Genomic DNA, 13,020 nt, shown 5'->3' with positions numbered 1-13,020 from the left:
CAATAACAAGGTGTTTCCAAACAGTCTCATATGACATTGTGCTCTATAGCCATTCCTGGCACGAAGAGCTTTCTGCTTTCTGCAGCACAATCAAGTCCAACTTACCAAAGACATCAAGGGTCAAAGGAAATCTGCAAATGCATCCACATTCTTAAAACTTGACACCTCAGTCTTTGACCAACTTCTTTAAATGACTTGTGGATAAGAAGTGAAGTGGATTCATGATACACAGAAGAAGAGATCACAGATGCAGTACATAAGTATGATTCCTCCTCTTGAGCCGTCATTCAGAGGTTAATCTCCATGCACTGCACAGGCTCCTGTGGCCTTGACAAACAGGACATTATGTCTTTCACCTTTCTTCCCTCTGCTGGCCTGGGATGATCATGCAATCATTAAAATACTGTAGGAAAATATTAATACTAAAAAGAGAATTATAAAGTTTTTAGTTTGTTTTAAGTTAAAGGAAAATGAGAAATATTGAATAGGCATTTAGCTGAAATAAGTTTAAATGTGTATAATATGTAAAACAGAATTGCATAGGTATATTTATTGCAATAGCCAAAAAATAGAATGTATTTGTCAAAAGGATAGATTTTCTATTATGCCAAAAATAATTAATCATGGAGATCATGTTGCATGAAGATATTTTTTTATTTGCTATAAATATATCAAACACTTGATATAGACACCTTTATTTAGATACTGTAACTTTGAAGATGATTTTTCTAAGTATAATTATTTTTTTTAAACCTCCAGATTCAAATAAATAATACACTCATGATTTGTTTTGTGGTTATACCCAATAAGCGAGGTAAGCAGCTGCTTAGGGCCCTGGGGAATTAGGGGGCCCTGACTAATGCCAAGAAGCATATATTAATCAAAAAGCTCTTTTATTAATGTTCTATCAAATGTTGCAAAATCTGTATATAACCAATAAGAGTAGTAGGGTCTGTTCAAATAAAATAACACTGCCCAGTAAAAATTAATGCCTGCCAATTCACAAACAACAGCTATGCAATTCATATAGTTTGATTGATCGTAAATGAAATTTATTTAAATGTTTTTTTGTTATTTATATCAAAATATATTCACAAAAATGGCTAATTTAGTTTAAATGGTTGCAAATTAGTCAGTTAGTACTTGTTTTTTTTATTTGTAAATGCATTGCATTTAATTTTACATTAAAAAGACTGAACATACTTTAAATATGTTAATAAACCTTTGTAAATATATTAATTTAGAAACTTTTACCATGCAGTTTATTTGCAAAAATAATAATAATCTACAGAGAAAAATCTATAGAGAAAGAAAATGTTTTGAGTTTCAGTGCTAGGACCCCATACCCTGAATTACCTCGGGCCCCACAGCACAAGTCCGCCCCTGTGTGTGTGTGTGATGTCGATTTTTTGTGAATTCATGTCAAAAAAATAATCCAGCTTTACAATTTAGACAATGATCAAACACTTCTAATAGTTTAAACATTTTATTTCAAATAAAATGCTGGTATTTTAGTCTATCTATACCTACATAAGGATTTACATAAAAACATCCCAGATATCCAAAAACATTAAGCAACATAATGCTAGTAATAAGAAATGTTTTCAAATCAGCACCAAATCAACATATTATGATAAATCATGCGACAGAAAAAGAGATATGAACCAACTGACCAACTGAAATTAAATAAATCATTTGTATATTTTTGTTTATTCTTATTTTATTTAATCAAAATGTATTAATATTTCATTCATTCATTAATTTTCCTTCAGCTAAGTCCCTTTATTCATCAGGGGTCACCACAGCGGAATGAACCACCAACTTATCCAGCATATGTTTTACACAGCAGGCGCCCTTCCAGCTGCAATCCAGTATTGGGAAACATCCATACACACTTACTTACACTCATATACAGTACTACAGACAATTCAATTTATTCAATTCCCCTATAGCGCATGTCTTTGGGGAAAACCAGAGGAAACCCACTCCAATACAGGAAGAACATGCAAACTTTACACAGAAATGCCAACTGACCCAGCCAGGACTTAAACAACTGAGCCACAGAAACTGTTCAAATAAACTGTATGTAAATGTCCACCCATCACTACCATTAACTCTGCAGACTCTCTGCTAGCCTCAGATGACCATTTCTATGACCATAATCCTGAAAACGTATTAATGTCACGAAAGAGTCAGAGCATTACAAAACAATATTAGAGCAAGTATAAAACTTCCAGCATGTGTAAATCTGTGTGTTTGTGTGGATGGTCAGATTGATGGGATAAGTGTAAATAATCTTAGCGGTGGACTTTTGACATGAAATGACCAGGAGCAGGACGGGCTGATTAGGTGGTCCAGACAGCTTCGACAGATGGTGAGGGAGATTAGAGATACAGACGTGTATCAAACATGACAGTGCAACAGATAGAGACCCACGCTCAGTGTGTCGGCCACCCTTCACCCATCCTGACTGAAAGAGCGGATTTGCAAATAAACAGTTTTTAAATGAACAATGCCAAGAGATTTTTTTTAAATACAATTGAGTAAGTTATAGCATTTTTGGTGTTTTTGACATACAGTTAAAATCAGAATTATTAGCCCCCCTTTGAATTTTTTTCTCTTTTTTTTTTAAAATATTTCCTAAATGATGTTTAACAGAGCAAGGAAATTTTTACAGTATGTCTGATAATATTTTTTCTTCTGAAGAAAGTCTTATATGTTTTATTTTGACTAGTATAAAAGCAGTTTTTAATTTATTAAACACCATTTTAAGGACAAAATTATAAGCCCCTTTAGGCTAATTTTTTTTGATAGTCTACAGAACAATCTCATTATACAATAACTTGCCTAGCTACCCTAACCTGCCTAGTTAACCTAATTAACCTAATGTCACTTTAAGCTGTTTAGAAGTGTCTTGCAGTAAAACATTATTTACCGTCATCCTAACAAAGATGAAATTAAAAAGTTATCGGAAATGAGTTATTAAAATTATGTTTAGAAATGTGTTTAAAAATCTTCTGTTAAACAGAAAAAGCAGAAAAAAATTAACGGGGGCAAGTAATTCATAGGAGCTAATAATTCTGACTTCTACTGTAGATAAATTTATTTACTTATTTATTTTAATGCCTATATAGTTTTTTTTGCTTGTTTTTAAGTGAAAGAGATAGTTTACCAAAACTGAAAAGTCTATCTTAATTTACCTACCCTTCTTGCCACAAACATGTCTGAGTTCTTTAAATTGAAAACAAAAGAAGATATTTTGAAGATGGAAACCTGTAACCATTGACTTCCATTGTATTTGTTTTTGCTACTATGAAAGTCTATGGTTTTTGGTTTCCAGCTTTCTTCAAAATATCTTTAGTTTCAGCAGAAAAAAAAAAACTCATAAATGTTTGGAATCACCTGAGGGTATGTATAAACTAAAACCTGTCCGTACATCCATCCATCCATCCATCCATCCATCCATCCATCCATCCATCCATCCATCCATCCATCCATCCATCCATCCATCCATCCATCCATCCATCCATCCATCCATCCATCCATCCATCCATCCATCCATCTATCTATCTATCTATCTATCTATCTATCTATCTATCTATCTATCTATCTATCTATCTATCTATCTATCTATCTATCTATCTATCTATCCATCTATGCTATTGCTTTATCTGGCAATAAAATCTTAGAAAGATAAGTGTACCGATAGAGTCCTTCAGAACAGTGTTATTAAAAAGAGGCACTTTCTGCTGCTATGACTAAACATTATATCACACACCCTCAGGATGCTTCTTCAGCTTGGTGACCAACTGCATGTTGTTTCTATCCTGCAGGTCAATATGGGGAGGACTATGAGTCAGCCTGGCTGAAAGCAGATCTGACGCAAAGATCAGAGGGTCATACTTGTCCAGGCCAGCCCACAAGGTGCAAAAACTCTAAAGCCGTATGTTCTCATCGCTTCCTGCGGGCAGGTTTTTTAAAGGAGTCATGAGTAAGAAGTTAAGGTAGGTCTGAAAGTCATAAAGTGGGACGCATTTAGAGGACAGTGTTGTGCTGCAGGACTAAACAGAGTAAACTCCTGAGTATAACCAAATGGCTTAATGAGAACAGAGAGAGAAAGAAAATGTTGATTTGATAAAAGGATTATAACTAGACACAACAGCATTATATCTAAAACTGTGTTTGAGACATGAGACATAATGATTGCAATGACAGAATATCTGCTGTAATATTTACTGATTTTGCAGATAATTTGTCACTAAAGTATCAGCAAATATAGATTAAAGGCGCAATAAGTTATTTTTTTCCACTAAAATATATAAAAAACATTCAAACAGTTACATATTTTGCTGACTTATGTACTTATAAAATCCCAAATTTTTCAAAGAATGTTAATTCAAAGAATACAGAGAAATAAGCCATTTTAACTTGTGACATAGTCTTTGTCAAGCGTTGCTATGCTAATCATGTCATATACCCTCAATTTATGGTTTGGTTTTATAGAAAACAGGGTAAACAAAAAAAATGCTTTGATATGTTGTGCATTTTATAAGACCGCACAAAGCAGCTCTAAAATAGAACCCTAAAATGAATAGATTTACTATGTTAAAACAGTGCTACTGCTTCCACTGTCAACTTGCCTGAAAGAACCAAAAGTGGTTGTCTGTAGCCCCTTTCACACAGTGATACCGGTAAATTTCTGGAAAATTTCCGGAACGACTTTACCGGTATATTCAAAAAAGCGCTGTTCACACAGGCGAGGACGTTACGGAAATTTTCCGGAAAAGAGCATTCACACATCCATTCCAAAATACCGGTAAATTCTGACATCATTCACCACAAATGAGCTTTAAACGGCTGCGCTTGTATTTGTAAACATTTGACTAAATTACAAACTCTGTGGATGATCAGTATTGTGAACAACTTTCGCAGGATCACTTTCGCATGTCGAGATGTTCATAATATGTGCGTGTGCGGCGCTCATAGGCGCACGCAAAGCTTGAAGGTAAACAAACAACGGCTTATCATAAGCATCTCATCGATGATTATTTACACAGTTGGCATTAGGAAGAACATATAAACATGATCTGACTAACTTCTAGCAGCTAAATGTGTCTGGAAAAATATTCAAAGGCTTTTATCCTCACAAACCGCGCGGACGTAAATGCGTCTGACTGTTGTGATTGGCTAAAGCAGACGTCTCACGTCAGCACGTTCTAGACATGGACGCGCTTATTACGGGAATCTTACTTCTGCATTCACACAGCGCAGCATTCCGGCAAATTGCTGGTAATGTTACAACTTCTCTTTCCGGAAAATAGCCAGAACGAATTTACCGGTATTTTCAAAAAGGACCTGTTCACACATACAACCTTTCCGGAAAATTGCCGGCAATTTTCCAGAAAGGTCTGTATGTGTGAAAGGGGCTTGTGTCATAATAAAGGTCCATCACTCAGTCTCTACGTCTGACTGTCATCTTCATGTACCCTTTTGCGGTAAAAATTATATTCTGTGCCTTTAAGACTAATTTCTCCATTTATTATTCTAGATTTTCCATAGCTCTGCCTGCCATGGTAGTTGTAACAACAGTGTAGTTTGTGTGGCTTATGTCCTGCCTCTTCTACACTTTAATTGATCAGTTGTTTACAAAAATGTCACTGATTACTATATCAAGAGTTTAACTTTCTTCAACTCTTGGCATTCTTAAGTCTGAGAATAGCATGAAATAGATGTCACCTGACGTTTTTTTTTTTTTTTTTTAATGTAGCGCTCCCATTTAAAATAACTAAAAAAAAACTAGCTTGTACATAAAGTATTGGAGAGCACATGGCCTCTAATATCGGTGACTGATAGAACTGTTCTGTAGTTGTTTAAACTACAGTTGTGAGTTTCTTTTCATTCCCTGTCATCCCTATGGATATCTGTTATCTATTTTGCTGTCTTCAGTAGTTTGTTGTTCTTGTTCTATCACCACTGTTTCTTTTTCTGCGGTGCAGGAATGGTCCAGTATAGTGTTTCCACCTTACTTATAAGTGTAACGCCATTGGATCAGGCAGAGCTCGAACCAACAATTCCAGCATTATTCTGGAACTTCTTCATTCAACTCTTGAGATCAGAGGAGAAAAGTTAACACACACAGCACTTGTCTCCCCTGACCCCCTCAGGATTTACACCTATGACTTTACACAGTACAGTACCGTACACATATCCTGGCATGACATAAAAACCGAAGTACACTTTGGGCTTAAACCTCCTTAAATGATGCTCCACATGAGGAGGCCTCCGGGCAGCAGAGTAAGCCAGAAGGCAGGGATGAGGCAGTCATGAGTCAGTAAACCCAGTATAATCTGTCCCCCACAGTGCCGTAAAGCGTCTGAAAGGAGATTACAATCTCACAGCAGAGTAGAAACATGTGCGTGTCAAAAACAAACAGAGAGAAACAGCTATTTTACCCTGACCACACGTCCCTGAGACAATGACAACACAGAGGAGGTGGAGAGCAATCAGTGTCAATCAGTGCAGTGTCTGTGGCAGGATCAGCACTGTCATTCTGAATCTCTCAGTGTGTTTGTATGCAATTCAAAAGTTGTACTGCAGCTTGACTACAATAACATGGCATGTGAACACTACAGTCTGACTGAAATTGTACCAGTCTGGGTTTGTGATGTCACACCATCATATGGTCTCTGAAATAATAAATACTCTGGCAGTATATTTACAGAAGGTACAGTTAATTCATAAATATGTACATTTTAAGTACAAATATCCACCGTTACAAAGTGCCAAGACCTTTTAAGTATAAACATGGACCTTATATAAAAGAACTGCACAACTGACATTTTTTGAACCTTGATTTCAAAGAGTCCAATGTAAGTTAACACATCATTTTGACAGTATTTCTTAGATGTTCTTGTTAAACATTAAAAGTGTGTACTTAAAGTATACTAACCATAAGAAAATACTGGACTATATAAGGGACTTACATGGGTTAAGGTTAGGCTCAGGGATAGTAGCTTTGTAATTACATGTTTACAGTAAACGATCAGTTTTTGGAGTATTATTACTGTAGATTCCCAGCTTAATATCTGCTCATACTGTATTTAAGATATGCAACTGACTATAAATAACATTGCAAGGTGTCAACTTATTCAACCAACTGCTAACTAACTTAATACTAAAATGACAGTTGGTTGACAAAGTTAATTAAATCAACAAAATATCTAAAGAGGTCCATCAAAATTGAGTGTACCATATTGGGAGCTCTGAAAAAATAGCTTGAATTCACTCAGCACTGGACAACAGTTGGTCTTAATATGGACATCCAGTGGTCTCCAGCCTCTGGTGCCTAAACTGCAGCTCAGCAGAAGAAGTTTGGACAGAGGAGAAATGGTCATGCCCAACTGAGCCTGATTTTTCTTGAGGTTGTTATTTTCCTTCATTTTCATCAACAGGTGAAGTTTTGTTTCTCGCCACTGACTTGCTTGGTTTGGGACTCGTGGAGCTGCGCATCAATGAATTTGCTCTTATTGTTCGGACTTTCAGCTGTGAAATTTAAACCACACTTAACTGAACTAAACTGATCTTAAAGTCTGAAATCTAACTGACAAAGTTTCAATCTACTAGAACCTCTAGCTGCTTTGACATAATCTACATTGTAAAAGCACTATAGAAATAAACATGACTTGATTATTGCGCACTTGCTCATTAAAAAAGATGAAATGAGAAGTTGCTCAATTGTACTGTTTAACTGAGTGTCAAAACACAAAACAAGCACTGTTTCTTTGCAACATGGAATGGTCTACAACTACATTTACTGTTTATTATGATTTGGCAATTAACATTTTAATCCTTGGAGGGAAAAGTCATGCTTTTAAGTTTTGTGTGGCTTGATGTTTCATGCAAATGATTTTGGTGTCTATAATAATCTTGTAATATTAAAAAACAAGCTTCTATTTTCAGAAGGTTGCATTTAAAATCCACTGCACTCCAAACTGACAAATCAAATGCCCCCTCAGTTTGGGGCTTGATGGCTCCGAGTGAGTTCATGCATCATTAAGCAATTGGGAAAACAATGGCTTGCAGGAGGCAACAGAGAGACATCTGGGAGGATGCAAAACAACGGTTGCCTCCCACTGTCAACACGCTCAGTTTTACAGTGCGCACAGTAGAAGCAGGAAGCAGCAGAAAGCCAATAACCACAACCTAGCTGGTTGAATGGATTCCTCCATCACGACAATAATGTAATGTAATTCTGATGAAAAACCCACCCCCTTTACCAATGCACGTGACTGCTGTGCTGATGGGGAGAGGTAGGGGTACCAACATACAGTAAGGCACACCCTTGTGAGTCTTCTGAGGAGACCACAAGTGACAAGATAAAAGGTTTTCGTGCTCAAGACAATGTACCTAAAATGCAAGACATACACCTTAAAAACACACAAACTAACATTATATGTTTTCTAAACTCATTGCATATATTTCATTATATTATGGAGTGCATTCACTCGCTGAAATCCATGATGAAATATATAATTTTAGCACCATTACAATACTAAATAAAAATAAAGCTGGTGAGCATAAGATACAAAACATGAACATCTGATTCACACTCTAGTAAAAATCTACTGGTTCAGAAGCCAGCAGGTGTTCTGATAGGATAAACTAAAGCTAAAACATTGCAACAAATAAACTGAAAAAAATTAAATCAGTTCAAGATTTTCTATGAACACTGACCAGCTTCAACCATTACTCAGACATTGCACAATAATGCCATTAATATAATGAACACAGGCCAAAATCAGTTGATGTCTATAACCTTGTTCTTTCACTTGGAAGAATGTTGCAAATGCACTGAGAGGTAATTGTTAAATGGATTTGAGTGGCTGCACCCATGTGATTAATAAGCTGTCTGAGTGCATTCAGTGTGAAGGCACTGGAGAATGCAAATTAAAAAAATAACCAAGCCCAATGCAAAGGAATGAAAATGACATTATTTTTTGAGAATGTGCCTCAATCTTAAATATTTGAGAATCACAACATTATTTATAATTTAATATAAAAGCATTTGTAAAACCAGTTCTATCAAATTGATTACACAAGAGTGAAAAAAAAGTATCAGAAACTAAAAATGAGTACCAAAAGGTACCAAACCAGCGCAGCTTGTCAAAGAGACAAAAATAAAAGTCACAAGCAAACAAGAACAAATAAGAAATGGGGAAAAAATAGTTTGACATAAGAAAGAGAGAGCAAAAACTCACTTTGACTAACAAAAGTGAGCACTGCTCTACCCAAGCTGAAAAAGCAACAGTTCTTTTCTCTACATTTCTTGTTTTCCCCTTCGTTTTGCATTTAAAAGTCTGACAAAAGCTCGCTGCGCGTCACACTCCACTCTCCTCCCATTCCACACTCGCTCGCTCACTTCCCAAAGTGTTCCGTTTGCACTCACCACAGCTGTCTCTTCGGAGGGATGCAGTTGTCTTTATTGGAGGCTGTCACTCCCATGGCCATCTGCATCACTGTTATGTATTTCTGGTACTTCATATTGTCCACCACTTCAACCACCTCGCAACCAACATAGGTGAGCTTGTGCGCGTCTAATCCCTGGCATCCGCCTGCTCCGGGTCCACCTCGGTCACTTTCAGAGCTCCATTTCCAGTGCTGAGGGACTGACAAGGAAAACACTCCTCAAGAAGCGCGACAAAAGGTACCATGCCGCTAGGACCCATGTCTGTTGTGACTCTGTAATCTCATTAGTGCTCTGAATAGCAGGCTAATCCATTCAGTGTTGGTCAGGAGCGGTACATTGTTTCTGTGCGCTCTTCACGAAGCACTTTCTGCTCTGAAAACAATCAGAGAGAAACTCTGACAGAAGCCAGCGGCAAGTGACAGCGGCTGAGCGTTTGTGTGTGAGGTAGGGGAGAGGAAAAGTGTGCATGTATATACGCGGAAAAAAAGAGGGAGGGAAAAAGAGAGAGAGAGAGAGACGCGCACATGCTCGGGAAGAGCAAGAGTGGGGGTGAGAAGCAAAGAGCGAGAGAGACAGACAGCGCGCATGGAGCTCTCTCAGACGGCACGGAAATAGATTTCACAGAATCAAAACACAATGTGGAGTGATTTACAAAACAGCTCGCTTCGTCCACCTCACAAAAGCATCTCGATGCAAATGAGATCAAAATTGACTGTGATTTGAGCCGTGTGACCGGTGTTTACCTAATGGAAGAGGGGGATGGGGGACAGGAATAGAAGAGAGAGGGAGATGTGAAGAAGAAGAAGAAGGCACAATGAATTTTTTAATCCCGAACACTAAATACAGACCAAGTGTTCTTCAAGCAAATCCAGCGGTGCTCTTTTAATCTATAAAAAGCATCATTGCGATCCCAAACAAGAACCATTACAATGACTACCTGCTGACCTTCTTTTGGTTCTCAATCTGCTTAAGTAACCCTCATCTGATCCCGCAGAGGTCTAAAGGACAGCTGTTGTTAGTCTGACCATTGGCTGCCTTAACCGAGTTAAAGGACTGGCTTAATTAGAAAGGGCACTTTGCCACTAGACAAGAGAATGTTATTAGTCATTTGCTATCTAACTAGAACGCACAAAAGAATCAATTGTAAGTGCCTTTGATTTCTTAATTAAGCCATTTTTGGTCGTTCCGCACAGGACAGTGATTACAGAGACAGCCTCCTTTTAAATATTCTGTTTCAGTGCTTTGTGCAGGATTACAATCTCTGTTTACCCTTCCTGAGATACAGCACAAATACATCCAAAAGTGTTTATTTACACGCTTATCGAATGTCATTGATTAACATACTTCATTTCGGCAAGAGAATACATTTAAATAAATTACGAGTCAACTATCACTTGAAAATATACAAAATTTGACAACAATTGGAAGAAGTTTGGTGCAAAAGCATTACTTTTTTGCTTCTCCAAATTAACATGAAAAACATATGCAATATGTATATTACCGTGGGTTTACACCAGAGGCGAGAGCATCAAAATTTGCTCTTGCGACAATGCTGTCTGCTTTCACAGCACCGGCGGCGAGAGCTTCAAAATTTGCTACATTGATTTTGTAATTAAAGGAGCCGTTTCAGCATATAAGCAAATCACTTTCATTCTTTCATAAAACATGTGCTGTCTAGCGTGAAGATGCTGTGCGCCTTTTATCAAATTCATTTAACAATGGAATATCAAGTTGTTGCGTGTGGTGTAGCTTTGCTCCACTTATCCAATGTGTTCATATGTCTAAAATATTCTGAAGCAGCTGTTTTGTGCTGTTGTTATAGTTAGCATAAGATTCCCATTTAAATAAAATAAAAATAAAAACATTTATAACATTAATGCACATCAGTAACTCACCAGTAACTTCTTAAAATTTATGTCCCTGTAAGAATACATCGTAAAACTGGAAATCCAGCGACAACAATACTAAAACCCTTAGGAACAGCTGTGGTTGGAAGTAAAGTTCGCAGGACTGTGTTCTGTGGAATCCTCCCAATTGCTTGCCACCAAACTGTGCCATAGCACATTACCATAAAGTTGACTTGATTTCAACTCTCTTCGACACCCACACCGGTAAAGACATGCCGCGCCACTCCTTGCTGCTTATCGCAGCCGGCTCCCATTGAAAATGAATGACTTCCGGCTACTTTGCCGCTCTCTCCACCTTCAGTGTGAATGCACAGTTAGGCTACCATGGCCATACACCCAAAGCAATTCACAATCATGAGGGGGGTCTCTCCACACCACAACCAGTGTGCAGCATCCTCTTGGATGATGCAACAGCAGCCACAGGACAACTGGTGGCAGTGTGCTCACCACAAACCAGCTATTGGTGAAGTGGAAAGACAGTGATACAGCTAATTTAGTGCATGGGGATGATTGGGAGGCCATGATCGGTAAGCGCAGATGAAGAGAATTTAGCCAGGACATCGGGGACACACCCCTGCTTTTTATGACAAGTGCCATGACATTTTTTTAATGACCACAGAGAGTCAGAACCTCGGTTTAATGTCTCATTCGAAAGACAACACTCACTGACAGTACAGTGTCCCTTTTACCATAGTGGGGCATTAGGACTCACACAGACTGCAGGCTGAGTGCCCTCTGTGAGCCACACTAACACCACTTCCAACAGCAACCTAGCTTTCCCATGTGGTCTCCCATCTAGGTACTGACCAGGCTCAGCCCTGCTTAGCTTAATGATTCTTGGGCAGCAGGGTGATATGGTTTAACTCTTCTGTTAAAAAAAGTTAGACTTCCATGCTCAGGCATTAATCAATTTATTAAAAAATAATAAATAAATAAATAAATAAATAAATAAATAATTGGAAACTTTTTGCTTATAACTATTTATTTGTTAAAAAGTACTTTATTAAAAGTATTCAAAAACTTAATATTTTTCAGAAAAAATATGGATGCAGTACTACTCTATAGGCACTCAAGAGTAATATGAGGTTAGGGAAAAAAAAGGTTTGTTACATTCCCTTTAAATTGGGTTATCATTGACTTGTTACAATATACAGCAATAGGTGCTCTGGATTTAACAATATACAACCCATAATTTATTTACATCCAGGCAGAAAGTGGAAGTCCTATTGAGTGAAGTGATATTTCTTGTATTATTTGAAAATATGCAATTAAAATATTATTAAATATTTATTATTAATATGTATTATTGTTCAATAAATATTATTAAAGTAATAGATTAAAATATTTTTATTTTTATTTTAATAAAATAAAGTCTCTAAGATTATTTCATTATTGCAAATTAGATCTGATCATGTCTTGGTCGGAGAAAATGCATATCACAAAAATAATTTTAATAAATGATTTATTAAATATTATGCTAATATAAAATGTAAAAATATACATTTTCCTAAATGTTCCTATATAAAATACATTTAAATGAAATATTGCCCATGTCCAAGTCACGTCTACAAGAAGCACACTCAGGTGTTAAATGAGAGATTCATTATTTTTGCTATATGGTGTCAAACAATAATCGAGAATTCTCTC

General features: G+C 36.9%; 2 protein-coding genes across 26 annotated transcripts in view; both read right to left on the bottom strand.

The window, feature by feature from the left end:
- tjp1a (tight junction protein 1a) overlaps positions 1-9,907 on the bottom strand; it is a 196,473-nt gene extending 186,566 nt beyond the window's left edge. For all 24 annotated transcript variants that reach the window (XM_005168933.6, XM_073908586.1, XM_073908588.1 and 21 more), the window contains exon 1: positions 9,446-9,907. In XM_005168933.6, coding sequence (XP_005168990.2) covers positions 9,446-9,540 — 95 coding nt within the window. In that variant the 5' untranslated portion in view covers positions 9,541-9,907. The remainder of the gene's footprint in view (positions 1-9,445) is intronic.
- The window catches only part of apba2b (amyloid beta (A4) precursor protein-binding, family A, member 2b), a 246,027-nt gene that overhangs the window by 41,273 nt on the left and 191,734 nt on the right, over positions 1-13,020 (bottom strand). The gene's annotated exons all lie outside the window — the stretch shown is intronic.

The sequence above is a fragment of the Danio rerio genome, chromosome 7, assembly GCF_049306965.1.
Source record: "Danio rerio strain Tuebingen ecotype United States chromosome 7, GRCz12tu, whole genome shotgun sequence".
NCBI lineage: Eukaryota > Metazoa > Chordata > Actinopteri > Cypriniformes > Danionidae > Danio > Danio rerio.
Note: the sequence above shows the minus strand (reverse complement) of the source record. Positions and strands in the feature narration are given on the sequence as shown.